We start from the raw sequence: 27,989 nt of genomic DNA on the forward strand, positions 1-27,989 counted from the left end.
GGAAAAAATAAAATTGTTTTGAATCGCGAATTTCTCCCAGAATTCAAAATTGACACGCAAGTATATAAACACCTTCGTAAAACTTGTTTCTTCTAGATTTAGAATCCTAGGCCTGAAGCTCGGACCCTTCCTTTGAGTTTGCCCGGTACCTTTTTGGCTAAGATGCACCCATCCTCCGGCCCTTATCGCGTCAATTTTGATTGTCGGTTGCGATTGTTTTCTACCGTAACCATGTATCACGCAAAATAAAATTTTCAAAATTTTATTCATTATATTTTTATGGCCTGACGTGATGCATTATTGAAATGTTGAAATAATTTATTTACTAAAATAATTAACAATTGTCAATCAATTTTCCAACTTGGAGTGCAACACTCATCTAAAATTCAAAATTATGGACTGAGATATAGTAGGTTTTTTAGAAATCTCCTACCTTTCCTCATTTTTAAATTCATGGCATTTTACAGATGCAGCGGCGTTCGTTCGCCCTACCCGCAGTGATTCGCCACGGAGGAGCTTCGGGGCGCCACTTTGTACTCGGCGAGATCTTGTTGGCGGCCACGGCGTGCAGCAGTATTTTCGATGTGGCCGGTCTGCCTATCAGTCAGCCCGCAATAAAGCTCGCAAGACAGTGAGGTGTTAATTGAGGGCCGACCAACAACCGACACCATGGTGGACGTCGAGGAAGACGGCTTCGAGAGCGAAATTCGCCGCAAGGTGACCAGGAAAACCTTCACCATCGAGGAGGTACGTCTTGGGAAAACCGAGTTTTTTGAGAGGGCACTCTTCGAGAGCTCTTTTGATCGTGTATATGCTTGCGCTGGAATGTTTCGGGTGCTCGTCAACGTCTAATTTTAAATCGAGTGCTAACGGGCTTACATGCAGCTTAATTCCGAACGAAAAATGATTAAAATAAAATGGCATTTTTTAAAAATCAAGAATTGGAATTTAAAATAATTTTGAAAACCAATCATAAAGTTTTTATGGATTGGTTAATTTAAAAATAATATTCATAATACATTAAAAGTCAAGAAAAACTAAAAATTGTCAGTTGGAGAAAATTTTAAATCAATATTTCACTAAAAAATATACATTTCAATTTTCTATACAAATATTTTACAGGTTACAGAGTTAAAATAAAATACATATTTCTAGTTTAATTTCATGTTTTAGAATTTTAGTTTTTCAATTTTAATCCGCGATTCAAAACTATACTCTGGCGCCGGATCAAAATATTCAGACCATTCTGCTTTAGCTGATGCTGCCAAAATCTAAACATACCTTTTTGTTCTTGAACCGTGCGATTCTGAATCCACACAACAAAGTAAAGGAAAAATACTAGAGAAAATAATAATACTGAACTTAAAACTCATTATCACGCTCATCTTTTGTGATTTTACTTTGAATATTTTTCCTCTCATAACTACAACTCTTCATTTCTTAATTGAAATTTAAAAAAAAAATCGATGAAAACTATGATTTAATCATATTTTTTAAACCTCAGGACTAATATAGTCCACTGCATGAACTTCGGAGTGCAAGAAAAAGGTCCAAAACCAAGTTTTGAATTGCAAGAAAAGCAAGCGTGCGTATTTTCATTTCCTGGAGCTCAACCGCTGGCATCAGATGAAACGCGACGCGTAAATCATGTCACGAAAATTACAGCTGCGGCGTGTGTGACATTCGTAAAAAGCTTTGGCCCGCCTTTTTTAATCACTCGAAAGCATTTCACCGAGACCTGGCGAGTGCGCGAAAATTAACTCCGGCGGCTGCTCGTCGGCGTGACACGTCGCACGGTGTTGTTATTGTTTTCAAACAATTAGATGATTTGCCTCGCGGAGGAGTGCAGGGGTGCCTTTTTTGTCAGTCCGATTGTTCTTTCTCCGTCGGCCGTCGGCGTCGTCAGCGCCCCGTCGCCAAAAATAGACGCCCAACGCCGCATTTAAATGCCCGACCTTCCAGACTCTCTAAAACGTAATCTTGAGTGCCATCTGAAAAACGTCTCTCCAAACTTTATCTCAAACATCTTAATGTCCTCGTTGAACTTGAATTAGGGTGTAACAAAACGGATTTAACGGCTGTTTGTATTGGCCGACGGTGTGCAAACTAATTTTCAAAACCGATGTGCACTTGCTTGCCGGTATTCCGTACAGATGCCAAATTTCGTCCTGCTGATGGAAATTCATATTTTGCAATGTGTGCGAGTGTTTCGGAAACTAATTGCTTTTTGAATGTTGTGCAAAACTGCTTTCAATTTATTTTTTTGCATAAGTATTTTACACAAGTAGTTATTATCCAAAATATGAGGAGTAAAAATTGTTTTAAGCTGTTTTAAGCAATGATAAATGAATAACATAAAATGTAATCAGTAATATTTTTTTAACTTCGAAGCTTCAATACAGCAATATTCAATGAAAATGAGCAAATATTATGAGGATACTTGAATTATCTATAGATTATTTCAAAATGCAACAATTAACAATTCCATTCTAAAGAGTTCATTTGTTTTAATGCGATTTGATTTGACTACAAAGATTCATTAATTTGTTATTCATTTTAATTATTATTAAAAACAATTTCTTGGAATTAAATGTACATAACATCATCCTTGGTACACCAATGGCATAATCCGAGCATAACATAAAAAATAGAAGTTTTAGCTATTTTTCTTCTTCTAATAGGTGTATCTTTTTGCCATCAATTCAAAGGTTGATTTTCGTTCAAAATTATTATTATTATTTTTCTTAAATTCATAACATGAATAAAAATCCTCACTTATGAATTTTATGTATCAATTTTTATTATTATTTATTGCTGCAATATCCGCCAAGCTATGCCATTATACATTTTATGATAAATTTAAAATATTTTTGCCTAAAAAATGTCTTATTGACAAAAGACATTAGCATTTGCCCCAATTTAAAATTTTCAAACAGTTAGTGCAATAAATTATTTTCTGGTGCATCGGAGAAAAGTCATTTGTAACTCTGGTTGCAACGGGTGCATCAGCTCACTTCTTCCTCCTCTCGCGTTTGTGAAAACAATTTCGCAAGAATTGAGTCTGTTTCTGTCAATTAAAACATTCCAACTCGCGGCAGAGTGCTCGCTCTGCATATTGATGTCGAAACGCGCGGAGGAAACGCGATAATGGCGCTGCGCCGTTAGCCAGCAACAGACAAACACACCCGCGGCGGGGAGTCATCTGCGTCAATTATATGCGGATGAGTGGGTGTCCGATGCTCATTTGGTTGCATAATGACGTCAAAATGTGGTCGGACACGGCGAGGGCCAAGGTGCTGCTGCGAGAGAGCTTCCCGAAGCGAACGCCGCCGCTCACCGAGAACGCAGCACCAGCGGCTAAATTTATCTATCCCCTGCTGGCAGCGCAGACGAACCGAAAGAAAAAAAACGAAATAAAGCGGCACTCGGCCGAAAACGACGTGCCGGACAAATCGGTAGGAAATGTGACCGAGCCGAAGTTCTCCAAGAAGATCTTGACGTTGACATTTTATGCGCTTCATAATCAAATCAGGAATTTTAACTCTTTTATTCGATCCGAGGCAAAACGGGAGTCTTAGTGATAAAAATAAACCGTGGGGGTGGAAGGGAAATGTAAAAATAAGTTTTATCACTTTAATCTCCATTAGGCGAACCGACGCTAAAAATATACAGTTTTGAAAATTTTCTCTCCATCTCTTTTGGCGAACTCTTTCCCGACGCGCAAAATTTGCGTTTCCGTTTTGCGACGAATTTAGGCTGTTGCGTTTTTAAAAGTTTCCTGTTTCCTGTTCTGCAGAATTCTATTTTATATAGAAGGGTATAGGAAAAAGTTGATTTAATTAGGAGCAAGAAAATATCGTTTTCTTAAAGTGATGTAGTGGAAAATGTTATAAATTTAATTTAAGTTCTTTTAAAAGAATTCTATGACGCTGTTAGCTGTACTCAATTCTAATGATCATTATAATGTGAATTTATATTTGTAAGAAATTTTGCCGACATTTTTTTTAAATTTAAGATTAATGAATTACAGTCTTGTGTAAATTTAGTAAGTCTTCTGATAAAGGGGGGATTTGATTTTTCCCTTATTATTATAATCTGGTGACGAAAAATTTCGGCTTCATTTTAAATTGCAATTTGCATTATATTATTTTATTTACAATATTTTAAGCAGATTGTGCAATTTTTCGCAAAATTTATTAGGTCGTTTTTAGTAGTGCTCTTTCCACCTGAAAATAAAAATTTCTTTCCTTAATTCGGCTCCATCTCTTGTCGCAGTCAAATTGAATAAGATGTGAGCTTCCTGTTTGCTCTTTTGCCTATTTTACAAACACACTCAATGTACAATTTGATTTGGAAAGAGATGCAAACGGTGATATACGCAGACAACCCACTTTCGTTCCGAGTGACAAACCGACCGAACGGCAACAACTCCAGAGTGAGTGTGTGTACGCCGAAAATAAAACAGAGAGAGACAGACTATGCAATGGGGAAAGACCTAGGCGAAAGGGAAACCGATGCTGCTGCAAGAGATACACTTCCAGACGCCGCCGTGCACTATTTATGTTGAACAGAAAGGACGTAAGTCTGGTGCCGTTGGTGCAACTAATTACTTACGTTGGCAAAAGGTGATAAATCTGTAAAGCGGTGGCCTTTTGGCGAAACGCAATACTCTTGACGACGAGCAAAAGTCGGTGGCGTTGCAAAAGAGCTAAAGCATTCACCCAATTTCTCTTCTAGATTTTAGAGGAACAAAAGACGAGAGCACAAGAGATCAAACGAATTGGTAATGGATGATAACAGTCCCGTCAAACTTAAGTTTGGCAAGCAACAAGAGCAGCAAAGTGCCTAAACGAGAATTTCAATTAATTAAATAGTTTTTATTTCATATGAGGAATCGCGAGGAAATAAAAAAGTGGTTAAATCCTCTGGAAATTTCTGATGGGAGCCAAATTTTGTAGGATATTTTTTACAATTTAAATTTTTTGTTCCTTTTTTTTATAAATGATTTATGCTGAAAAGAAGGAAACATTTCGTCAAAATAAATTTTATTTCTCTATAACGATCATCGATCATTTACAAATATTAAAAAAAACGGACTCAACCTTGATGAAAAAATTTGAAAAAAAAAAAATCAATGAAGGACAATCCATCGAAGATTGACGCAATCTCAAATATTTTGATCAGCGGCACGTGTGATCTGGAATCTGATTTTTTTTTACTAATTCACCTTCAAAGTAATATTGTAAACGCTTTATGTAAAAAAAATTAAATATACTCATATTTCAAGTGTGCGTACAATCGACCAGACCTTAATGATCCTTAAACAATTTCTAAACAATTCATTTAATAAAATAAATGAACTGTACAAAAAAATGTACTCCGGAGTGCCAAATTGAATCAATTTTGATATATATTATAAGCCAAAGATCTTACCTTATTATAAAATAAATGGTATTTTTTTTTTCAATAAAAATCTATTGAATGAAATAATGACCACAATTATAACCAAATGTTTCAAAAGGAACCAACAAAACAACTATTTGCTATTCCCCAGCGCGTGTTTCACAACAGGTATTATATCCGTAACACCCTATTTCAAGTGGCAAGCGACGAAAAACGTGGTGTCAGACAAAGTCTGAAAAGACGACAAGGGTGAGCTGAGAAACGACCCAAAGGGGAACGCAGAATCGAAATAAATATGTCGAGAATGCCTTGGGGAAAGTGAATGGAATCGCATTGGCAGCCTTCGCCCAGCAATTCGGCCTCGGCCGATGCGATGAGAGTCTATGAAGAATCCATCGCAGTGTGGCGGAACGGGCGTCAGGCCATTAATATTTTTATAACAAGAAAGAGACCTTCGCGATGGCAAGTTCTTTGTATCGAGCCAAAAAGTCGGCGAGGAATTCGCTTTTTGTTGCTCAATCGTTGACAACTGCAAAATAGGCACTTTTGGGGGGCTGCGTTTTACTGTTGCCGGGGCGCCAGAGAGGTCGTTATGATTTCACGAGTTAAGGCAGACACGTAATGGACTTTGACTCAAAGAGCCAAACTTTGCGAAATTCATCTGAAGATATGTTTTTTGTGCGAGCGAAAGCCACTTAATGTGATGGAGTTGAGACTTTTACAGGGCTGTTGGGGGATTAAAATAAATTTATTGGCGCAGGCAGGGCTTAAGTTTTAGGCAGAAAGAATAATGCTCGTGTAATGTCAAAAGCCATACAAACTATCAAGTTTTATTAAAATAATTTGGTATTTTTGGATAATCCTATTTTTATTGTTAATTAAAGTCCCTCATAATCTGGGATTCAATCATAATTTTAATGTTCTTGCAATATAAAAAAAAATATTCAACTCACTAGTTATGCATCCCGCCAGACATTCCTGCAGTACTGTTGCCTAACTCTCTTTTGAGTCATCCAGATCGCAATGCTCTCCATCATTTAAAATTGAGATTCATGCAGCGGCCTTAATTGAAATTGATACGCAGTTGTGACAATGAGAGATGGCTCAAACAAAAGCTTTAATGATCTGGCATGCACGACGCGTCCGACCGGTGTTGATAAATTGCATAAATCCGCTGGGGTCGCGGGCCACAAAAGCATTCCGACTGCATGTTGGTGGGTCTGGTTTATTTCGGTCACATGATCAAAGCCCTACCGACGCTACTGGTGAGCAGCAATCGGTGCATTGACTCACGATTGGCGCTGAATTTCGCCCCTAGTGTATATAATAAACCTAAGGTGCCGTCGGGCGCACTGGCAAGAAAGCAGTGCTATAAATTAAGCGTTCCGCACTCACCATTGCACTTAATTAAAAGCCAAAATCTTTTTTAAAGAGAGACATTAGCATAGGAGAAGGGATTAATTTAATGGCAATTTATATACTGAAAATATTTAAATGTTTATATTTTATGTTCCATTTTAATGATGAAATAAAATATATAACATGGAACATGGCTAAAATGAGACGAATTTATTTATTGTTCTTCATTTCTTTTGCAAAAGCCACTCTATGAATGGCCTTTGAGCTTAAAGTGCCCTTTCGTCCTGTTGAATTTTTAATTTCGTCTAGACGGTGTTCTCGTCGCTCTTAATGCTTCTCTTCTGAAAAGCAACAGGACCCTCTCTTTAAACTAATTAACCATTGAAAGAGCTGCGCTGCTCTCATACTAGCCAAATTCCTCATAATCTCGAGATTATCAGCTTCAAGATTTTGGTACTCGCGTTAGAAATTCTTTTGATCTCTCCATTACGAAGTGCGTCCGAATAATTTTCAAAGCTCAAAGTAAAGCAGGTAATCCTAAGAGATCCTCCTCTGCGGATTCCGCGAAAAGTCGCGCTACACCGGCTGCCATCAAATTTCCACTACAAACCTTCTCTTTTAAAAGCACACTACGTGAAATCCGGCGCCCCCTAATGCACTCACGCAGAGAAAATGCAAAATCCAAGAGAGCAGAGTGTTAAAATTACGTACCTAATGGGCTGCTCTCTCATTTGCTTTATTGGCGCGCGGCATAATGATGCATGACAGGGTTGTTCACCTTTCGCGCGCACCACGCTTTTACGACGCGCAGCGTGCCGTTAATTTGTGACATATAAAAAAGTCACAGCAGCCACAGCCGAGTGACAGCAGCAGCTATCTCAACTGAGTTTATTTGAGCTGCAGATTTGCCAACTTTGTTTTAAAATATCTGTTTATGATTCATTCAATTCTTTTATTTCTCTCACAAAAAGACAAATCAGGAAAAAATGGAATTACATTGGGAGAAAATTGGCAACCAGCTTATTGTTAGCGAAACTCATAGACTCAATTTGGAAGCAAAATTAAGTGTTTCCAAATTAAACCTACTCACCGGGCTGGAACCGTAAAAAGGAAGAAAAAACATGCATCACAGGTGTTGAATCAAAGTAAAAAATATAAATTGAGAAACAATTTGAAGGCACAGGTCAACGTCATCAACAATGCATGGAGAAATTAATTAAACAAATTTTAATTTTGAAATAGGAGCTGCAGGTGTAAGAAGAGACAGCAAATTTTATCAGTCATCAGTTTTCATATTCAAATATTACGCACCAAATTTTAACCATGTGTTAAAAAAATCAACTTTGGCTACGTCAAAAAGTATGAAAATATTTAAAATTGATCAATTTTTTGGGTTCGTGTAAAGACAGTTTTTGTCCTACTGGCCAGTGCCCTTTATTCAGCTTCTCGTAAACTTTTGTATCCAAACTCCAAACCATAAAAATAAATTTAAAATATTCTCCGGTCTATTTTTCAAAACTTGAGAAATGAATGCCACTGAGTTTTAAATGTGCATTCGTGTGTTTTCATTGAGACCATCAACTCGGCGCGTTGAAAGGCAGAGTTCGGTTTCAGAAATCGTTACGACAGCTGCCACGTTGCGAAAGTAATGCCGTCCGCGAGATCCGAACGGCGCTCGTTGCGATTTAATAAATTGAAAAAACCCCAGTGACACTCACAACGGAAGGGGTGAGAAAAAATTTCGGGTGCCACCTGTGCATGAAATAATGCCGGTGAAGAAAAAAAACCATCTTAAAGCTGAAGCTCTTCCTCCGTGGAAGTGAAAAAATTTCACAAATGCAGCTCACAATTAATTTTAATGAAGGACATAGGCGGGCTGCTAAGAAAATTGGCATGGAAATAAAAAATGGCGTTGAGAGTGGAATGAATTAATCACGCTCGGCGGAGAGAGAGAGAGAAAAAAGATTGTTAGCCGTGAAATGGTTTTAATTTCGCACAGCGGTTTATTTGAAGTGCCTAAAAATACGGCGCGAAATGGAAGGGGCTGGCTCGTGATCAAAATAGAAGAGTCCAGCTGAGGTTCGGCTTGCGGGTGACCCTTTAGTCCGCCACCACGGCTGGAAAACGTTCAGTTGTCGACTGGGAGCAGTTGCGAGTCGCACCACTTGCGGTCCGCAGGGCCGAGTTGGGACACTCTGCCGGCCGGTCTGCCCAAGATGACCATGACCATTAGCGAGAGCATGCGGTGGAGCGAACAGGTCTCCAAGGTAATCCCACCCCTGAGCCGCTTTAATCGCTTTTAGAAGAGGGAAATTATTTTGGTCCGTTTTAAAGTCGGATGTGTCGATTTGTCAAAAGAAAGCTGTCCGTTGAGTTGAAACGATTCTCGGCGCTGCTGTATTTTCAAAACAAATTCTCAATGTAAACAAAGTGGCCGCTGCTGCATTTCCACGTCTGCTGACTCACCATGTGTGCACAGATTTAAAAGTTTTACTCAATAACGACAATGATTGGCTAGAAATAGAATCCTTACTGCCGTTGCTGCTCCAGTTTTTCTAACCACGCAGAAGCCCGGAAAATCCAATTTATTTATTGAAAGGGATAGGCGCGTAGTTGCAGCGTAGGTGGCAGTAAAATTGCGAACATTTATAAATGCGGAAAATTGTGTTCCTTTCACAAGATATAATAAAATTATTATTAATCATGGAACTAAATAGCACATCAAAGCATTGAACTTCAAAGTTAAATTAAATTAAAATGAAATTGATTTGACTTTGTAGTTTACCAGATTAAATTAAAAATTCTACAGTTGTTGCAAGCTCCATAGTAAAACAAAATTCTAACAAACGGTTTATGCAACTACGCTAATCAAGGCGAAAGTGACCTATTTTATTAGATCAGCTAAATTGATTTTAAAATGATTATCACTTGGATATCTTACAACTTTAAACTTAAACCAGAAGTACATATAAAATTTTCATAAACTTATGCATAATTTAACGGTTGCGTGTTCAATTTAACTATCTCTTGGTCTAATAATGATGATATATAATTTATAATTATGGTTCAAAACTTTTTATGAAATCTCTCAAATATGCTTGAGTAATTTTAAATCATCCAATGTGATTACTAAACTTCGTGGTTCTATGAGCTTGTAAAAAGTAGTTGAAAAAATTATTTTAACTTGAAACTTCTAGACTTTTTCTGCATTTTTACCTTCTTTATGGAGGATTTTACTTTATTGAAGAATCATCCCTCAAAACAGAACTTCCGCTAAATGCCCTTCTAAATCAAATTAATTGAAGGCAGTTAATATGCGTAATAATTATTAGGCTCCTTTAAATGAGACATTCAAACATGATGTTCTTCATTAATTTTCAAGTATCGGCGGTTGTTGTTCCATTTTAAAGATGGGTTCCTTTGATGATACCATCTCTTCGTAGGCGATAGAAGATTTATGGCCTCCAAGTCTATCGCACTGGTCGCACTTTGCAGCGAGCGAGCGGTAGATTGGATACCGGCCGGCCGCGGGGATGCTAAACTGGCCCACATTAGTTTACAGAAATAAAATCCGCGCCGGTGAGTGTGTATAAACGTCAGGGAGAGAGCAGTTTGGTTCAACGACCGCGTTCGATAGGCGGCTTTACAAACGGAAAAATAGCCACCGAATCAATCGTTGGAAAGCCCAAAACCATTACAATTATCTTTTGACCATCACTTACGATCTCCTTTTCTTAATCTTCATGTTTGTAGTTCAAATTCAATTTGTTTTTTTAAGGCCACTAAATATATATTGCTGCATGTAAAAAGTAATGCAAAATTTGTTAGTTATTGTTTTGCATTCTTTTTTTTTAAGTTATAGAATTATGCCAGTTAATTCATTTTTTATTAATCAAATCATTTTAATTGTATTACTTTCTGCAAAAATTATACGTTTATTTTATTTTGGTATTTATTTATTATATTACTTATTTGTAAAAAATTTTAATATAGCTTTTAAACTTTTATGAATAAAAAGAAATATTGTACATATAACAAAACATTTTCTTACAATCAGTTATAACTTAACCATTAAGTGTTTAAATGTGTAACTCTCATCAAGACATTGTAGTATTCAAAATGGTTAAAATTAATCAATTAATAGTTTCCTTCACCTTCATTGGTATCTCTTAATTCTCTTACTCATATAATATAAAAAATTTTAAATTTAAGAAAAAGCAAATTTGTGAGTCACTAAAGGGAAATATATAATAGGAGCGAAATTTCTGGGTTAATGTGTAATTATAAGTAATTAATACATTGCGGTGATGACTCCATTGGTCTATAAAGAGCATTAATAATAGTGATAATCAAAATTCAAATTAAATGATGTATAAATGAGTACTCGAAAAAATTTAGAAATTTGAAATAGATTTATTCTTATTAACTTTGATTTTTATGTAGATCAGAAACTACCGAGTTTGACATTTTTAGTTTTCCGCTCGTAAAATTGCCCAAGGCCGAGCTTGTCTTTCACAAATCCATCAATTTTTCTGCTCTCTCACTGCTGCCGACTGCGGTCTGCATCCACATCGAGCTTTTATCTCCAAATCCAAAAGCAGCCTCTCGTTGTGCAGCTTCTGTGCGTCATTTTAGGGCCAATAAATAGTGCCAGCTTTTAAGATTACTCTCGGAGCGAGTGGTTAATGCTGCCGGCCATTCGCTCAGACGGACATATTTCTATTTTGATTTGAAAGCGCGGCGGTCTCGCGAGACAGTTTTGCGTCGCTGTACATAATTCACATAGACTCGTATCGCCGCCGGCACAATTGAATTAATGGAGTGTACGCAACGGTGGACAAATTGCAAACGCCGGTAAATATCGGCAAGAAATTGCGCACGAAGTTTCGGCTAATCTGCTGAGTGCTTTTTCATCCTCCTCCCTGTGGAAGACGAGAACTTATGTGCTTGATTTCAAATCTCACTCGCATTGTCAGTAGCAGCAAAAACCACTTGACTTGCGAGTTTCTCAGTTAGAGAAGTTTCAGGCGCGCTTAGATGTTGTCCTTGCATTAGGTATTCATTTTGATATGAGCTTATCATTAGTAAGAAATAACATGTACATATAATAATGTACAACATAATCTCACAAATAATACAGCGTTGAGCAAACTTATTAATAACGTTAATTTTTTCACTTATAAATTAACATTAAGTTTTTGCTAATAAAAATTTCTATGTATATTATTTTCCTATATTTTTTAATTATATTTTATTATACAATTTTTTTATTTGAAATTAAAATAACATGTTATTTTTGTTAAAACATTTCTTAACATATGGATAAAAAAATTTGACGGCTGTTGTTTTGTCTCAAAAGTACTATTTATAAATAAATGCTTGCAAAGGAAGGCAATTAACTTAAAGTTTTGAAGAAAAATTAAATTTGTTGTATTATCAGACATTACATATATACATATTAAATTATCGTAAATTATTCCAATCCTTGTGCATTTAATACTTTATTAGTTCATGGTTAAAAATGATGTGGAAATCTAATCGATCTTTGAGATAAGTATTGATTTAAAGATTTACATGGTCAAAAATTAAATATATTTACTTGTTAAATAATGTTCAAACCTTGATACATCACTTTGCCTCTATCAACAACAAAAAGCACGTTTCAGATTTAACGAAAGATATAAATAAACAATTAATGATCTGTGACTTCATCAGGACCTTCTATCTCTTTTACCGCCATTTTATTATTTCATGTGAAGGAGAGAAAGAGAAGAAGATTGTCTTTAGAGAGGACAACAATCGAGACCCTTCTTTCTCGCCCTTGACTGTCGACACCGGTTGACTTAGTTAAAAACAAAGCGAAGCATTTGAGAAGGATGAAAACGACGTGCTGCTTCACAGCGGCTCGTCCATCGTTAGTTCTAATGAGAAATCTAATAAAATAAAATACTCCAAACTCACGTGATCGCAATTGGAGCACGCACGCGTCGTATGGCACCTCACCAAATGTCTTTTCGAAAAGCGTTCCCTGTTATTTTCTGCCGCTTGGCATTGTTCTTGAGATTTTGCAGTCAAGGGCGCAAATCGAGCTGACGAGGAGAGAAAGAAAGCCAATGTCTGCTAATTTGGTTTAAATTGGGCGCGCTTGGGCATAAAAAATCTGTTCAAATTTCTCTTGTCTAGCAGTCAAGAGGAATTTTACCGACCGAATTTTTACTCGGTCTTTACAACTTTGACAAATAACAAATAACGAGCGGTTAAAAAACAGTTTATTAATCCTTGAGCCAAATGAACGAGCCAAAATTAATTCCCTGGTAACGAGCTGTGCTCAACTTCGCATTGCGTGACCATTGAGAGGCAGTATTTAATTATTCGCGGAAAAATGTTGGTTGTTTAAAAATAGAATTGTTTTGGAGTGTTTTTATTTTTGTTGGCAGCTTTGAGTGGGTAAATTTCAGCGGGCTTTTGCACAGAAGCGAAGCCAAGTCAGTGAGCCAGTGAATTAAATAAGCGAACTTGCGGAGACTAGAAATTGCTCGACTGTTAAAATTGTTGCCGCTGCCACTTGTAAAGTACAAGGCGAAATGAGTATTAAATCTAAAGCTGACGTAAACAGTTCGAGGCCACTGAAAAATGAAATAAATTTAAGTAACTACAGGACAAGGTTGGATTTTCACGTAAACAGAAAATAAATTGAATTTAAAAAAAACTGTTGAACAAAATTTAAAGTTCAATGTAGATTGAAGAAAGTCACAGAAAAGCACGGATAAATATTTATTAAATATGTTTGTATTTCATTTTAATTAATATCAGTTTGTTAATTGATCATTTTAAATTTAATCTAATAGGTTTTTTGCCCATTTTTTTTTAAACTTTTGTATAAATTTAGAGCACATTTTATTTTTGTCAAAGTGACGAAACTCTCAGAATAGGCAATTTGGTTCTCAGCGGTGACAAACAGGTTGCATAATCGACAACCTTCAGGGGCAATGATGACTGCTGACGCCACTCCGCAAGAATAACCCAGCATGTGTTCTCACCGTGTGTTTCGCAGCGGGACATTAAAATGTTGCCTGTTGTGCAGACAATGTCTCTTAAGGATCTTTGAAAAATATCGCGCATGCCAAAAACTATATTGGCCGCGCCGGAGTCACCAAGAAAAACAAATGGTCTGACTGTGAAAGAGAGAGTCGGGATAAAATTTTGCTGCACGTGTCCGCCCGACTCTTTTCGCACAGCAGGCACAAATACATTTAGCTCATGCACCGAAGCATGAAGAAGAAGTCTTCCATTATTTCTGCGCGGTTATTTCGCACCCGCGTGGGCCGCTTTCGGCTACTGTAAATTGCTTGCCTCGGGCACTGACTGCTCTTGAGAATTCCCACAAGGCGGACGGCTAAAGCAGCTCCAGCAGACACTTGCAGCACCAGCCACGTGGAAAGTGAATGCTCTCCCTGTTCTAAATTTAGACCACATTCAGTGCGAAATTGTGGTGTGCACGTGTTGGCGGAAAAGCTTGCAAAAATAATATCTCCAAAGAAAAGTTACAATAGGTTGTCAACTCATTGACACATTGTGTCTGGTGAATTTATTGATAACAATCTATTCTTGGCACAGAAGCACAAATAAATCCATGTTTACATATTTCGGTGAAAAAGATATGAAAACTGAATAATATCGCATTTTTCATTAAAAAAAAAAGGTGGAGAAGTAAAGAAAGTTATTTTTAATCTCTGGATGCCTTTCATACAAAAAGGAAATTGATATAAATCGCATAAATTAAGATATTTTGGGAATTTAAATTTTTTTCATAAGAGTTTATTCCTAAAAATTCAAATATTCCCGATTTTGAATATCCTATGCACCCTCAAGAAAAGTGAAATTTTATTTTTAAAATTTAAATTTTAAATCTGTTTTATTTTTTTATTTTTGACGTCATAATTATTTTTGTTTGTTTCTAACATTCATAATTGCTGGCGATGAATCTTACTTTGAGACTTTGAAGGATTAGAATTATTGTTTGTCTCATTTATTGCATACTTCGCACATTGCATTATTACAAATTCATTAAAGAGACAACAACAAAACTGGACACAAGACTATAAAAAAATTCTGAATTTGAGAATACATACGCTGCAGATTAATTTGTTTTAATGAATAAATTTGTTTAATTACATGCATTATTTGTAAGTACCAAGAAAATTGTAAGCTATACATTTCGTTCAAAAATGCATTGTTCTGTTTATTAAATCTTTCATCGGTGTAAGTAAATGTAAAGTATAGTTTGGATATTTAACAAATGGATTTTTTAATTCTAATTAATTGTAAATCTAATCAAATGCGAGTACTTTTATTAAAATATAAATAATTTCATTTTTAAATTTTCTTATTTTGTCCTTCCCTTTTCATGGCTCAGATCTGTTGCCTTGAAGTAAATTAAGGATGGCACCCACCTTTGCGATTAGAATGCGATTCTACGAGCGCTAATTGGCTGCTGAACGGTAGCAGTGGAGCGATTCATTAAACCCTTGATCGCCTCCAAGGCCTGTCGCGTCGGATTCACCAAAGTTAAAAGTGCGGCGATCCGACTCTCTGTCCCAAGGGCACCGGCCGTACACAACAAATTTAGCGAATTATGTGGTGCAATCTGCGTGTGACAGGGCGCAGACCTTGACAGGCTAAACTTTTGGCCCAGCGGCCAGAGAGCGTGCCAATTGCCGAGCTGTATATTGATTTTGAAAATAAAAATTATCAGAGAGACGTCCGAGCGGAACGGGAGGATTTTTAGCAGCCGGACGCGGCGGGCTCAAGGGGTTTATTTTCGATCAAAGCGTGACCTTTGACTGAAATTAACTGCCGGCAATATCAACTCTGAATATCGGTTTCGCGCGCCGAGGGCTAAGACTGTCAAGTTGACTTTGCGTAGAAAAACGCCCCAAGGCGAAAGATCTTGTGATGTTCGCGCAGGCCGTGATGAATGGGGAAGTAATTATCTTTTTCTGTGGGATAATTTATCAGAGGAGTAGTTCGCGCGACACTTCGGATTCCACTACCCACTCTCTCTAAAAATGAAATCAATCTCTGCGATGACTTTGAGACGTCATGCACAAACAAAGATTAATTAATGCGAAAGGAGAAGAAATCATCTTCTTGAAAAAGTAAGATGAATTCAGTTTCCATGATACGTGACAACCCATCTATTAAAAAATTACCGTCTTTATTAATATTAAAAATTATATGAATCAGACGGTTATTAATCATTGCAACAAATACTTTTTAATGAAAAAATAAATAATCGCCAACCATTTTATTTTGAAGAACATTAATGTATTATTAAGATATAACAAACTTTCCACCAATTTTTCAAGACATTTTTAAACATCTAGCAGGACGACATTCAAAGATTTCTTGGTAAAGGTCAAGAATTTAACATTTCAATTATTAAATGCAAAAACTGAAATTGCCCTGACCTATGATCACTCAATTATTTTTTAAAGTTTTTCAGGATTTTTTTTAAATACTTAAATCTGATTTACATTATCTCTCATATTTCATATCATTAAATAAAAAACAAAGAAGAATTATCATCTCCGCTTTGTGCCTATCAGTTGCCTAACCCCATATTATGCCTTTTGTTTTATTTTTTTTTTCAATTTAAATGTGATTTCCAAAAAAATTTGGTGTAATTTTTATTTTGAATAATTAGTGCAAATAAAAATTCCCAAAGACAATAGTGGTTGAAGCGAGACAAAGGACTGAGAGCTCGCGGATGTATATTCTGCAAGGGGTGGCCAGTGCGAGGTATAAATAATCACTTACGGCCACCATGGCAAGATCGCCTAGTATAGGCCCTTGGCTGTGGCCCAGCCAAGGTTATTCTTGGCGCCCCCTCGTCCCCCCGACGTCCCCACTCCGCCCTCGAGGCAACCTTGCGAACTCTCGGCCGACGGACGGGGGTGCGAAATTGTTTTTCACGCAGAGAGCCTGTGTTTGTGGAATTGCATTTGAAGAGCTAACGGGCCAATTAATTAGTCAGTTTCTTCTGAAAGCGCCGCAAGCGTGGAAAAAAATAATTCCCTTTAGTCTTTTAATAAATGGCCACTCGCTAGCCGGCTCTAATTATAGAGTGCATATTAATTGCGAAATGCAACTTCAAACTTTATGCACCTCATATGAATATGCCGAAGAAACTACAGCTAAAAATATACATATCATTCTTCTTTAGATTTATTAAAATTTATTTTTATTGAAAATAATGTATTTTACGAGTTAGTCTTAATTCAGCACAGTCTAGAAAGTTGTTTAAAATCCTTAAGGTACGAAAAATTTATAATTATTGAAGATATAAATATTTATAGTAAATAATGCGGCTGATGGGATCTTTTTGATCTCTAAAGTTTTAGCAAAATATTTGCAATTCATGGTGGTGCCGTTTTATCAACAATTCTTTTTTTAAAATAAATTGTTTTCTTCAATTGAATGTAAACAATGTATTTGTGTAAATGTGGACTGTGGACAAATAAACAACAACAAAAATATTTAATTTGAAAAACAAATTATCCAAATAAGATTAAAGAAGACACTGTTATTCAAATTTAAGATTTAAATTATTTTGAGAATTTTTTTTAATGTTTAACCAAATTTTTAAAAATAATTGTAATAGAAATTTCTTGTATTTGTACCCTGATTTTTACCTTTTTTATAATAAATCAAATTTAGTTTTATATATAAAACTGCCATCTATGGTCATAAAATTGAACCACCTGCACAGTGATCGAAATGACGTATGACGTCACACGCCCGATGTCAGTCAGTAACAAAAGTGGGCGTGGGTCGGCAGGAATACAATTGTCTCGCGAATTGCGTCAATATTAGTGAGTATATTTGCTTCATATCGTAACCAATCGCATTTTCAAATACCTAGCATCATTTTTTACCTACCCACGCACAATTTGACCGGTCAAAGAAAGAATTCCAGGCCAAAAGAGTCGCGAAACAACGACGTTGACATTCGGACGGGAGTCTCCCCCACAAACACACTCGCCGCAAATGCATTGCAAAACTCCTCCTTAAATATTGAGGTCACGAAAATTAAATAATCGGTCATTTGGCCCAAGTTCTTTGTGCCTAAGGTCATTGAGAATCTCTTTGACTTGCTTCTCTCGTTTTCTTTCTGTCTCGCCAGTTCGATCGATCCGAACATACAATTTGCCGAACCCTTTCCTCCCCAGAATTATTTAAACAACGGCAGCTCACGCATCCATCGATTTTTTTTTCAAAGTGCACTCAACTCAAGTACTGAGTCACATGCTTTTCAACTTGCCGACTGCAAATTACGTCACCCCACCGTGATAAGGGAAAACCTCATTGCGGCAAGTGTATTATTTTTTCCTTTTAATCTGGGTGGCTTGCAAGGGACTGATATTTTGAGCTCTGGCTTATTTACACAAACAGGACTTGAGATTCTTAGATAAAAATTTTATTCTCTTTTGCGACTTAAAACTAAAACCAATGCGTACTTCGCAAAGATAATTAATATTGCTCTGCTCTGGGCTTAGTGAAACATAAAAGTTGCAGGGATTAGTTTGATCTGAAGTCAGCGAAGTCTTATTTTGCGTAAGGGTTCAATTTATAATTTTCTTGAATAGCTTTTGCTTGCTTCATTTATGTTTCTTTTATTTTACTGTCCATTTTATTATTATTTCATTGGCGTTCTGCGTTGACAAAAATCTCAATATTGCTCTAAAATGATTTATGATATAAATAAAGATGCATTTTCATATTTTTTTTCTAAAAAGTAAAAATATAATCAATATATTTTCATGTAATAAAAATTAAGTTTTGGGAATAGTTTAATTTTCCTCTTAAAACATTTTCAAATTCTGATGAAAAACTGAATGTCTAATCTTCTTTGCTAGAAATTTTGTTGAGGCTAAAGATTTAGCTAAATTTCTAATCAGAAGTTTTTTTTTCATAAAAAAAAAAATTAATTTATTTTAGATTAATTTTTCCTTGATATATTCGTACAAGGTCATTACTACAATAGTAGGTTTGTAAGAAAGAGTCATTTAAAACCTGGATAATAATTAAATTATTCCCATGTAGCAGACTTTCTTTTTAATTATCAACGAAAATACCAAAAAAATTTTGAGTTATCAATAATTTGTCATTGTATTTGATTGTATTAAAATTTTTGACAAGAAAAATTAAGGTAATCAGCGTCAATGTGCAGTAAGTTGCTATCCTTTTATGAAAGAAAATTATGGCAGCGAAATTCAGTGTCATCCGTTTTGCTCTTTTTGGCAACTGCGTCCATTTTCACAACGTTTGTCAAGCCAAATTAGTTGGGAAGAATGTTTGAGCAGCTGTGGAAGTGTGACATTCGCGTACCTTGTCATTGAGCAACAACAACAATGACCATCTGCGGAATAATTGCGCAATTGATCCGAGAGCCGCGCCAACCTTGGAAAGCGCGCCCGATGCTTTCATCCCATTTGAGTGCTTCTTTTTACTGTTCAATCCACAGCCATTTAGCTCTGCCGAGTGGTTAGTTAAACAAGCGTTTCAAGTTGTGGAAACAGTTTAATTCAGCTCTTGAACTTGGAATTTCAAGCCAAGCTAGACAAACGCTGACCGCGCGCGCGTCAAGTTAATGAATGGGCTGTTTTTGAACGCTCTAAAAATTACAAATTGCTCGGCGAGGTGATTCATTTTTGTTTAATTTTCCACGCTTGTTGCAGAAATCGTCGACAACCAAAACCATGACTTCAAGTAGTAAGGCTGCCTTGCAAAGAATGGACACCAAAGAGATGGCTGAGTACAACGAGATGGACATGGACGAGCTGCTCGCCCAGTTGTCGTCTGAGGAGATCAACATGTTGTCTCGGGAAGTCGATCCTGATGTGAGTGAATAAATATTTTAACTAAATATTTGTGATTACGAAATTGAATACTCAACAATTTATCTTACTTAAACGTTGTAATATTTCAAAACGATCAATGAATTAATTTTTCAATGTCTTTGTCCGTTAGCAATAATTTTTGCAATTTACTATAAAATTTTATTTTACTTGCATTATTTTTGTAATTCATTACCAATATATTTGTTCGCCATTTAGGACAACACAATGCCTCCGTCATTGAGGTGTGGATACTTTTGTGAAAAAGAGCCCACCGGTCCCTTGGACAGACACAAGTTGATCGACCACATCAACAAACAGGCATTGGAAACGCCCGACAAACCAGAAGCTCAGCCATTTGTTGCTGGCACAGTTCGAGGAAAGAAGGTAGGAAAAAATTCCAAAAAGACTTTTTTGATAATTAATTGATTTTTCTTTAAATATCTTAATCTTTTGAATTTCCAATTGCACATATTTATTTTTGCTATGTAATGTTTTTAAGTGGGTGGCACCAAAGTGCGAGAAAACAGCCGAACTCGAGGAGCAAATTGGCATTGACTTGGGTGATGAGTACGAAACTGCTCTCAGTGGCGCGTCTCAGGAGGAGATCATCGATTTGGCCGGTAACTTTTTTTAAATTTCTTTTCTTCTCTCACATCTAATAATCTGTGCTATTCAGCTATCCTCGGCTTCCACTCGATGATGAACCAAGACCAGTACCACGCATCACTCCTAAACAAGGGTCAGCCAGTTGGTATGGGTTGGGACGGCGTCACAAAGGCCTCGCAGCCAAAAGCATTCCCCAACGAGCCACCCAACCTCACTAACCCTGATGAAACCATCAAGAGGGTGAAGGAAGATGACCACACCCTCAAGGACGTTAACTGGAATAACATTAAGGTTTGCAGAATAATTAATTTTAATTTAAATATTCAAGATTTGAAATTATAAAAATCTTTTATCTTTGCTTTCACCAGAGAAGTAACTCACTTTTTAATCCATCAATTTTTGTTAAAAAAAAATCAATTACTTTTGAAATTACCATATTAATTGAAATTTTTTCAGAACATTTCTGATGAAAAGTTCACGCAGCTGTTTGAGGCGTTGGCCTCTAACACCCATTTGGAAAGCCTCAGCCTGACCAACACGGGCCTGATGGACCGCACTGCCCTCTTGTTGGCTGACGCGCTTGAGAAAAACAGCACATTGCGTGTGCTCAAGTGAGTATAATAGTCCTGTTTATTTGGTCAATTTCACACACTTCTATTGTAAAGTGCGCACATAGGGGCTAAAATGCAGTTGAATTTAAGACTTCGGTGCAACTCTGTTTTGCATCCAAACTGCAAATAGATTAAACAAATTGCCATTGAGCAAAAGCTCTTGGCCGTCAGCCTGCTATTTGCAGTTTCGTAACGGGAGCTGTAAACATCTTTAAGTCATTATTTGCATTACACACATTCTGCGGACTTGTTCGGTGATTAGCATTTGATGATGATTGAATAATTTGCAGCGTTGAGACCAATTTCATCAGCCCGGCTGTGATGGTCACCCTTCTCAAAGCACTACTAGCCACTAAGTCTGTGGAAGAATTCCGTGGTACTAACCAGGTACTTATAAAAAAATGAAAAACTTAATATTTTAATAGTAATATTGAAAATTTTCAGAGATCCCAAGTGCTTGGAAATAAAATTGAAATGCAGATTACGGAGATTGTGGAACAGAACTTCTCTCTGTTGCGATTGGGACTCCACTTGGAGTACAATGACGCACGCCACAGGGTTGCAGCTCACCTTCAAAGAAACCTTGACCGTAGTAAGTATTTTTAAAAGGAATCTTTGCCTTTTTATTTTAAAAATTGATGAAAATCTTAATGCAGAACATTCTCATGCAGAAAACTTTCCAGAGCGATTAGTTTAAGACTGATAAACTTTTTATACGGTTGCAATTTATTTTTCTGTGTAGGACCTGGAGAGGAGCTGTTTTAAATTGTAAAGTTTGCTGTAAATAAGTTAAAAAAAGTCCCAATCCAGCTTTCGGGAAAATTCATCTGGCACTGGAATCGAGGCTGGATGCAGACCTTTTAACTTTGCTTCTTCTAATTCAAACAGTTGCCAAGGAAAGATCAGCTGGCTGGGCAGGAAAGGGCATCATTGTTTCTGCTTGAATTCAAGTTGCAGACTCTCAGCTGGTCCAATACAGAGTATGGTGGAATTTGATTTTTGCAGCTTCCTGTTTAGAACAACCTGTATTGTGGATCCTTAATTTTTCAATTACCTAGAGAGTGATCTCGTTTTTTTAACTGTGATAGTGTCTGCCGCATTGACGTCTTTCATTTTTGTCTTCGTCTCTATTATAATTTTATAGTTTACACACAAACACACATTTATGTTGGTTTCTTCATGAACACTATAAAAACTTAATTTCACTAAAATTATAAAATTATAAAACTACCATTCCAAAATCCTAGATAAATAATTTGATGATTTTGAAATTAAATCAATAAATATCTGATAGGCTTCTAAATTATCTAAATAAATATTAAATCAAGGCGTATATAATTAATTCTAATTTAAAATTGTTCAACAATGAGCTGCAATCTCAACTATGTTTTAAATCACTACACGTATTTCCATTTCTGTTCATGTGTTCATTCCATTTTAAGTAAAATCCTTTGCATGATCCACAGTAAACAGGGACATCACCCTCGTGTGCATTATTTTAGTTTCTATTATGAAAAATTTGCATCTCGACTGCACCACAAATTAACATTCCAATCAAAGTCCTAATTGAACATGCGACACCTCTAAAACCATTATTGTTAAAATTGTGAATTAAAATAGATGCATGAAAACCAAGAACTAAAAACCAAAATATAAAAAAATAAAACTAAATTTTAAAGGAAAAACATTTGATCTTCTTTGCTCTTTCTCTATCTTTTGCTTTTGTGTGTTTCTGATTGCAAAAGGGCGGACAGATAGGGAGGCAAAGTTCGAGATTCGTCTTGGTACCGATTCATTTCAGATCGTGTCTTAAGTAAGTTCGAATTAATCATTGATCAACACTCACTCAATCTATACTTGTAAAGTTCCATAATTTATTTTCCCATACTGAAAAAAAATGTTTTGTGTTCTTTTTTCACTTTTGCGAAAATGTTTGAAATCCCACTGCGAGGACCACCATCGTGTGTTTTCAATCATTTTCCCCTTGCCTGCTGTGCTCTTGTGTGGTGAAATTTTTGTTCTGCAGCTCCAGCCATTTAGGACTAGCACCTGTCATCCACCCCCTATATCTGAATAGAAATTTTTTTATTTGTCCTGTATTTTCCGAGTTATACTTCTGTCTGACAAGCAATATTGTCCGTTTGTCTTGTGTCTTACAGTTCGCAAAGACATCACTCTAAGGTTGCAGTCTTACTTCTATAACACGCTCCGCAGCAAAAACACGTACAAGTAATTTCAACTTCCTTAATATACAATGGACAGTTTGCCTATCTCGTATGTAATATATATATAATAAGCGGATCAACCACTGTCCGATTCTCTTTGAGGTTTGAAATAATTTAATAATTGCATTTTTTTTATCTATAAAAAAATTAAATAGCAAATGGATTTAAAAAGCGAATACAAATTTGCAAAAGCTATCAAAAATGCCTTGCCTTTTTTGACTTCACTTCTTAAAGCATTGTTTAAAAATATTAAAGCAAATCAAAAACCTTTCCTGTTAGAAATCACTCTAATTTTGCAGCTTTTCATCTTTTAACATTAATCTGGACCCACTATCACACTGCTACATTACATTTAATTAATTTTCATTCTTTCTCTTTTTTTACTTTTCTTTTATTTAAATGCTTTACTAATGCTATCTAATCCATCTTTTTGGTGATTCGTCGGATTTTGTGGTGAAATTAATCCTGCGTTTTAATCAACATTTCCAAATTTCACTGTCACAGCATCCGACTTGTCTCCAGGCATGGAACACTCGCAAATTATTTCATATTTATAGTCGACGGCACACAACTATTCATAAATTTTTAGTACAATAAGCAATATATTACGGGGCTATTTGTTAGAATTAAGGCCCTTAAGTGGTTAATTTTTTTAACTGAAGCCTTCTGTTCTTATTTTCTCGTGTAGCTTTGCCTCCACGCAGTGGGGCAGTAACACCGGCCGCATCACAACGTAGTGGTGCCATTTCACCCGTGCTTGGCGCTGCTTCACAACCGTCCCTGCCCCCAATCTCCGAAGTCCCTTCCAAATTAGTCGCTAACCTCGAGGCCCAAAACCCACCCACCCCTGTCGATCCCCCCGCGGCCGCCAACTGAACCAACCGGCCGCGCTGATCTCACACTCTCTTTGTGCTAATTAGTCTCTCTTTTACAAAAAAACCCCTCATTTGTCACCCGTATATTGCCAAAATTATAAAAAAAAGAATCAGCAGGTAATTTCGCAAACCCCGTTGAAGCCGTCACTCACTTATTTTTTGCCCTCCTATTCTTTATTTTCTTTGGTTTTCATTTTCTCTCTCATCTCAGTATCTAGTGTGCCACCTTCCATACTGATCAAATCTCATCAACTCCTCCACCCAAGGCATTTTTATCTCTTTTTTTGCTGAGGATTTTTGATCACCTCGCAAATGCGAATTTTGGATTTTGGATTCATTTTTATTTTGGCTTCGTTCGTGCATTATTAAACAACTCTGAAATCAGCTAGCTGGAAAGCGAGTGTTTTCAAGCTCACCCCGCAGTAGTTATCTCTATCTCGTTGTGTCTAATTCATGCTGTGTAAATAAATTGTGTGTACTTTTGATTGATTAACCTGCCAGCTAAAATACTTTAAGCCAACGCTAACTATGATTAGTTAACCTTTTCAGGTCGTGCATTAACCAGCATCGTTTTTGTGCAGTATTACCTATTTTTCCATGAATTGTTTGATCTCTCACTGATTAACCGCCAGTTTTGTGATTTTCGAGACCGACCGCGTAACCAGCATGGTTTTTGCTTTTGTGGGCTAATCGATCAAAGTAAACCATTTTAAATTTACAAACAACCACTGAAATTTGTAACGAAGCGCTAAAAGTGGCAGTATCGTCATAATTTTTTAATGTCCTGTTTTTTTTCTATTCAAACACATGCAAAATAACATTGTCCGCCAATTAATGATCATATCATTGGGGTAAGTAAAATAATAATACAAATATCATTTGGAAAATAATTACATCATCAAATTAAAATTGAATATTTTTATTAAAATGTAAAATAACATGAATAACCTAAAATACTTCAAAATTGAATCGGAGGTTGTGTGTAATTAAAGTGGTTTACTTGCTCATCTCACTAGATAGGCCTCTCGTGCTCGCGGTGCAGTTAGTCGGAATTTGATGGAGGGTGTTAATTGGCAATTACGGTTGCATAAATTGGCTGGACTCCAGCCTTCGGGGTGTAAACTGCTAGTCACTGCACTGCGGGCCGCGAGCAAATTGAAATAAATTAGCTAGGGAGTGAGGGCCACTTGGAAGACATTTGTTCTGAATGTAATTCTGTGTTTGCAGTCCGCCTGACACGCGTGGGGGCAGCAAGCTCGTAGTGCGATGAACACTCGTAGGTAGCCCTCTCTCTTCTATATATTCCTCACTTGTTTATATATATATGACGTGTTTGTAATTATCACTATGACTGTGGCTAATTTCTCGTCCTGAGTGTTTTGCCAGTTGCAAAAAAAAAATTGGGTTCGTGTAGGTGCATGGCCTGAGTAACTGCATGCTTAGGGGGGCAAAAGATAAAATGAAAAAACAAATCAAAATTATATCACGCACACACCCTCTCACATCTGTTTCTTTCATTACTTCTGCAAGTACTTTCACTTAAAATTAATTTTAATCCCAAATTCTTTAATCTTTTTCAATTTGAAGTGAAGGTTTTTGCTTTTTTCATGTTTTGTCTGTTTTTCGCCTTTCTTATTTGGTGTCGCTCTCATTTTTGTACACAGCTTGTCCAAATTGGATCTGGGCGCGGATTTGATAATTTGTTATTCCACGTATACAACTATTATTAGAAAATAATTATTTTCTCACACCACACACACTCTCGGTTGATTTGTTTCTTAATTAAGTAAGCTTATTGGATTTGATTCTCTCGTGTCTTCTTTTTTGTCGTCTCGTTTTCAGCTGCACTGTGCCAGACTTGCGTAAATCACACTACTTAATCAATCACTTGATTGCCTCACGATGAAACAAATAAATACATTGTAAATCTTGTCTATGTTGTCGGTGCACAGTGATGGTTTAGCATTCAAGCGAATGCTTCTTGTCAGGCCAATCGCAGGCTTTGAACACAAGCAAGCACACCGTTGGCACTCGCAGAGCGAGTGTTGCATGGCCTATTTATTTGTTCTCAAATGGTGCTCTTGGAACAAACGATTGCACTTGTAATGCCTTGTTATTGCAGTGCATCAAAAGTTTTAAACAATTTTTTAGTCTAAATAAACCTGATTTTAATTTTTCTTGTCTCTCCACAATTATTTAAAACAAATTCTTAAACAATATGCTATTTTAAACATTTTAAGTAATTTTTAGTAGCGGCTTATAGTATTGTTACATTTTTATTTTAGAATTTTGTCTTGCAATTTAGATTTAACCGTTGTAAACTTATAATTTTTACTGGAGTTTAATATAGTAAATAAAAATCCAAACAGATATAATGTTGGGCAGAATCATAGAATTCTGTTCAATTTTACACTCATTTAGCAATTTGTAACATCTTTTTATACAAAACATTGAATCGCAAGTTAAATTTTTTTAAAGTTTCCACTTGCACCTCGCACACTGCATTTCAAATTCAAGAACACTTCAGTATTTGAAACTTGAATGAAAGAACGAACCCATGATGTTGATATGGTTTAGCATTCTTTGCCTTCCTTTAATTCTAAATTTTCAGCTTCTACTCGGAAGACTCACACCTGCAATTTGCTCTTTTGTTTCAGACCGACTGCGACGCACTGGTCGTCTGTCTCGTAACCTCCTCATCGGTTATCTGACTTCAAAGAAGTCGTTTGAAAATTAGCCTATATTCGCCAACCTATGAAAATTACTCCCAACGCCACTCATATATAAAAAAGTTAGTCGCTTGCTTGTTGATTGGAGCAAACTATCAAAAAGAAAAAGTGCATTCGCTTCGCTGGAAGGAAACAAACTTCTTCCGCCGCTGGAAAGCTTCGTAGTTGTTCATCTTAAAAAATCCCTAGCCTTAGACAAACATAAAAGCCAAGCAAGAAAAAAATGGAGGTTAAATTGAGATATGATGCTTTGATTGGATCAGTGTCGCGCTGCTGAGAAAGAGAGTGAAGACGCGCGTCTGCCTCCGCTCTTCTTTGTGCTTGTTGTACAACACTACACTTTACCTGACTCACTGCCCGCATTGATTCAGAACGCTGAATTTAAGAAAAAAAAATGCACTGTCGGTATTCAAGAATTGAGTGTCAAAAAGAGTGTTTCTCACAGATTTTTATTTTGTTAAAAAGAGCTGAATGCGAAAAAATCGGAAAAGTAAGAAAGAGTGCGCGCGAGCCCAGTCACTGATGTTTTCATGTTAAGTGGCCGAAGATGGATTTTGTCGAACACCTGCATTTATAAATTCCCCTAGTCGGAGAACGAAGAAGAACGCGAGCGAGCCATTTACCGTGAAAACTTCATTCTGTTATTATTCAGTATGTGATGCAAAAATGTTTGGTGGACCTTGTACTATCATAGGAGTTTTCTGAGTTGGAAATTTTATTTATTCACTGGCGTAGAGAGCAAATGTTTACATATTTATGAGTCCATTTTTATGTAATTTTTACTTGCGAACACACGCTCTCGATTTATGATTTATATTTATCCCGAAAATGTCTATAGTCGTGTAGGACTTTTCTGTCCAAGATATTTTATTTGAAAAATATTCAGTTTTTTTTTCGGTAAAAGTGACGTTGAACAAAAGATATGTATGCGTAAATAAATTATTAGTTTTAACAGGCACAGGACTGTTTACCCTGAAATCGGTGGCTGCTGTAAATTTTTGATTATATATACGTCCTTGTATGTATTTTAATTACCTGTGTATTAAGTTGTAAGAAGATGAAAAAGTGCTATTATTTGATTTAAAGAAGAAAAAAGTCTCAGCTCCATTACTCCTTTTGTGTGAATGGAAAATTTAATTGGAGAAACTCGTCCCTTTTAATAAATTACTGAATACAGTTTAAGTACGTCAAGATAAATTTAATTATGTCATGGGAAATGCACAACATTTTGTCAGAAGTGAACAAATTCAAATATAAGAGGTCACCTCAAATGAATTGT

General features: G+C 36.3%; 1 protein-coding gene across 18 annotated transcripts; it reads left to right on the forward strand.

Moving 5' to 3' along the window:
- The first annotated feature begins 573 nt into the window (after positions 1-573).
- On the forward strand, positions 574-27,985 carry LOC132201975 (tropomodulin). 18 transcript variants are annotated; one of them, XR_009442329.1, is made up of 12 exons: positions 575-747; positions 19,503-19,664; positions 19,881-20,048; positions 20,164-20,284; positions 20,341-20,561; positions 20,727-20,881; positions 21,172-21,268; positions 21,326-21,473; positions 21,770-21,861; positions 22,627-22,694; positions 25,209-25,261; positions 26,639-26,745. XR_009442329.1 is itself a non-coding variant. In XM_059628601.1 (11 exons), the coding sequence occupies exons 1-9, from the start codon at positions 670-672 to the stop codon at positions 22,692-22,694; spliced, it is 1,218 nt and encodes a 405-aa protein (XP_059484584.1). In that variant the 5' UTR covers positions 575-669; the 3' UTR covers positions 25,209-25,257; positions 26,639-27,985. The 18 variants fall into 18 exon arrangements, 6 of the variants coding, with proteins under 6 accessions (XP_059484584.1, XP_059484545.1, XP_059484552.1 ...); XR_009442330.1 differs by having other exon boundaries at positions 25,209-25,257; XR_009442318.1 differs by lacking the exons at positions 21,770-21,861; positions 22,627-22,694 and adding an exon at positions 23,795-24,098 and having other exon boundaries at positions 574-747.
- The last annotated feature ends 4 nt before the right edge of the window (positions 27,986-27,989 follow it).

The sequence above is a fragment of the Neocloeon triangulifer genome, unplaced genomic scaffold (genome assembly GCF_031216515.1).
Source record: "Neocloeon triangulifer isolate White Clay Creek 2 clone unplaced genomic scaffold, ASM3121651v1 ptg000002l, whole genome shotgun sequence".
Lineage (NCBI taxonomy): Eukaryota > Metazoa > Arthropoda > Insecta > Ephemeroptera > Baetidae > Neocloeon > Neocloeon triangulifer.

Coding starts and splice junctions, on each gene's coding strand:
- LOC132201975 (XM_059628562.1), top strand. CDS start 670: ATGGTGGACGTCGAGGAAGACGGCTTCGAGAGCGAAATTCGCCGCAAG. Junction 19,665..19,880: donor CTCGGGAAGTCGATCCTGAT/GTGAGTGAATAA, acceptor TTCGCCATTTAG/GACAACACAATGCCTCCGTC. Junction 20,882..21,171: donor AGCACATTGCGTGTGCTCAA/GTGAGTATAATA, acceptor AATAATTTGCAG/CGTTGAGACCAATTTCATCA.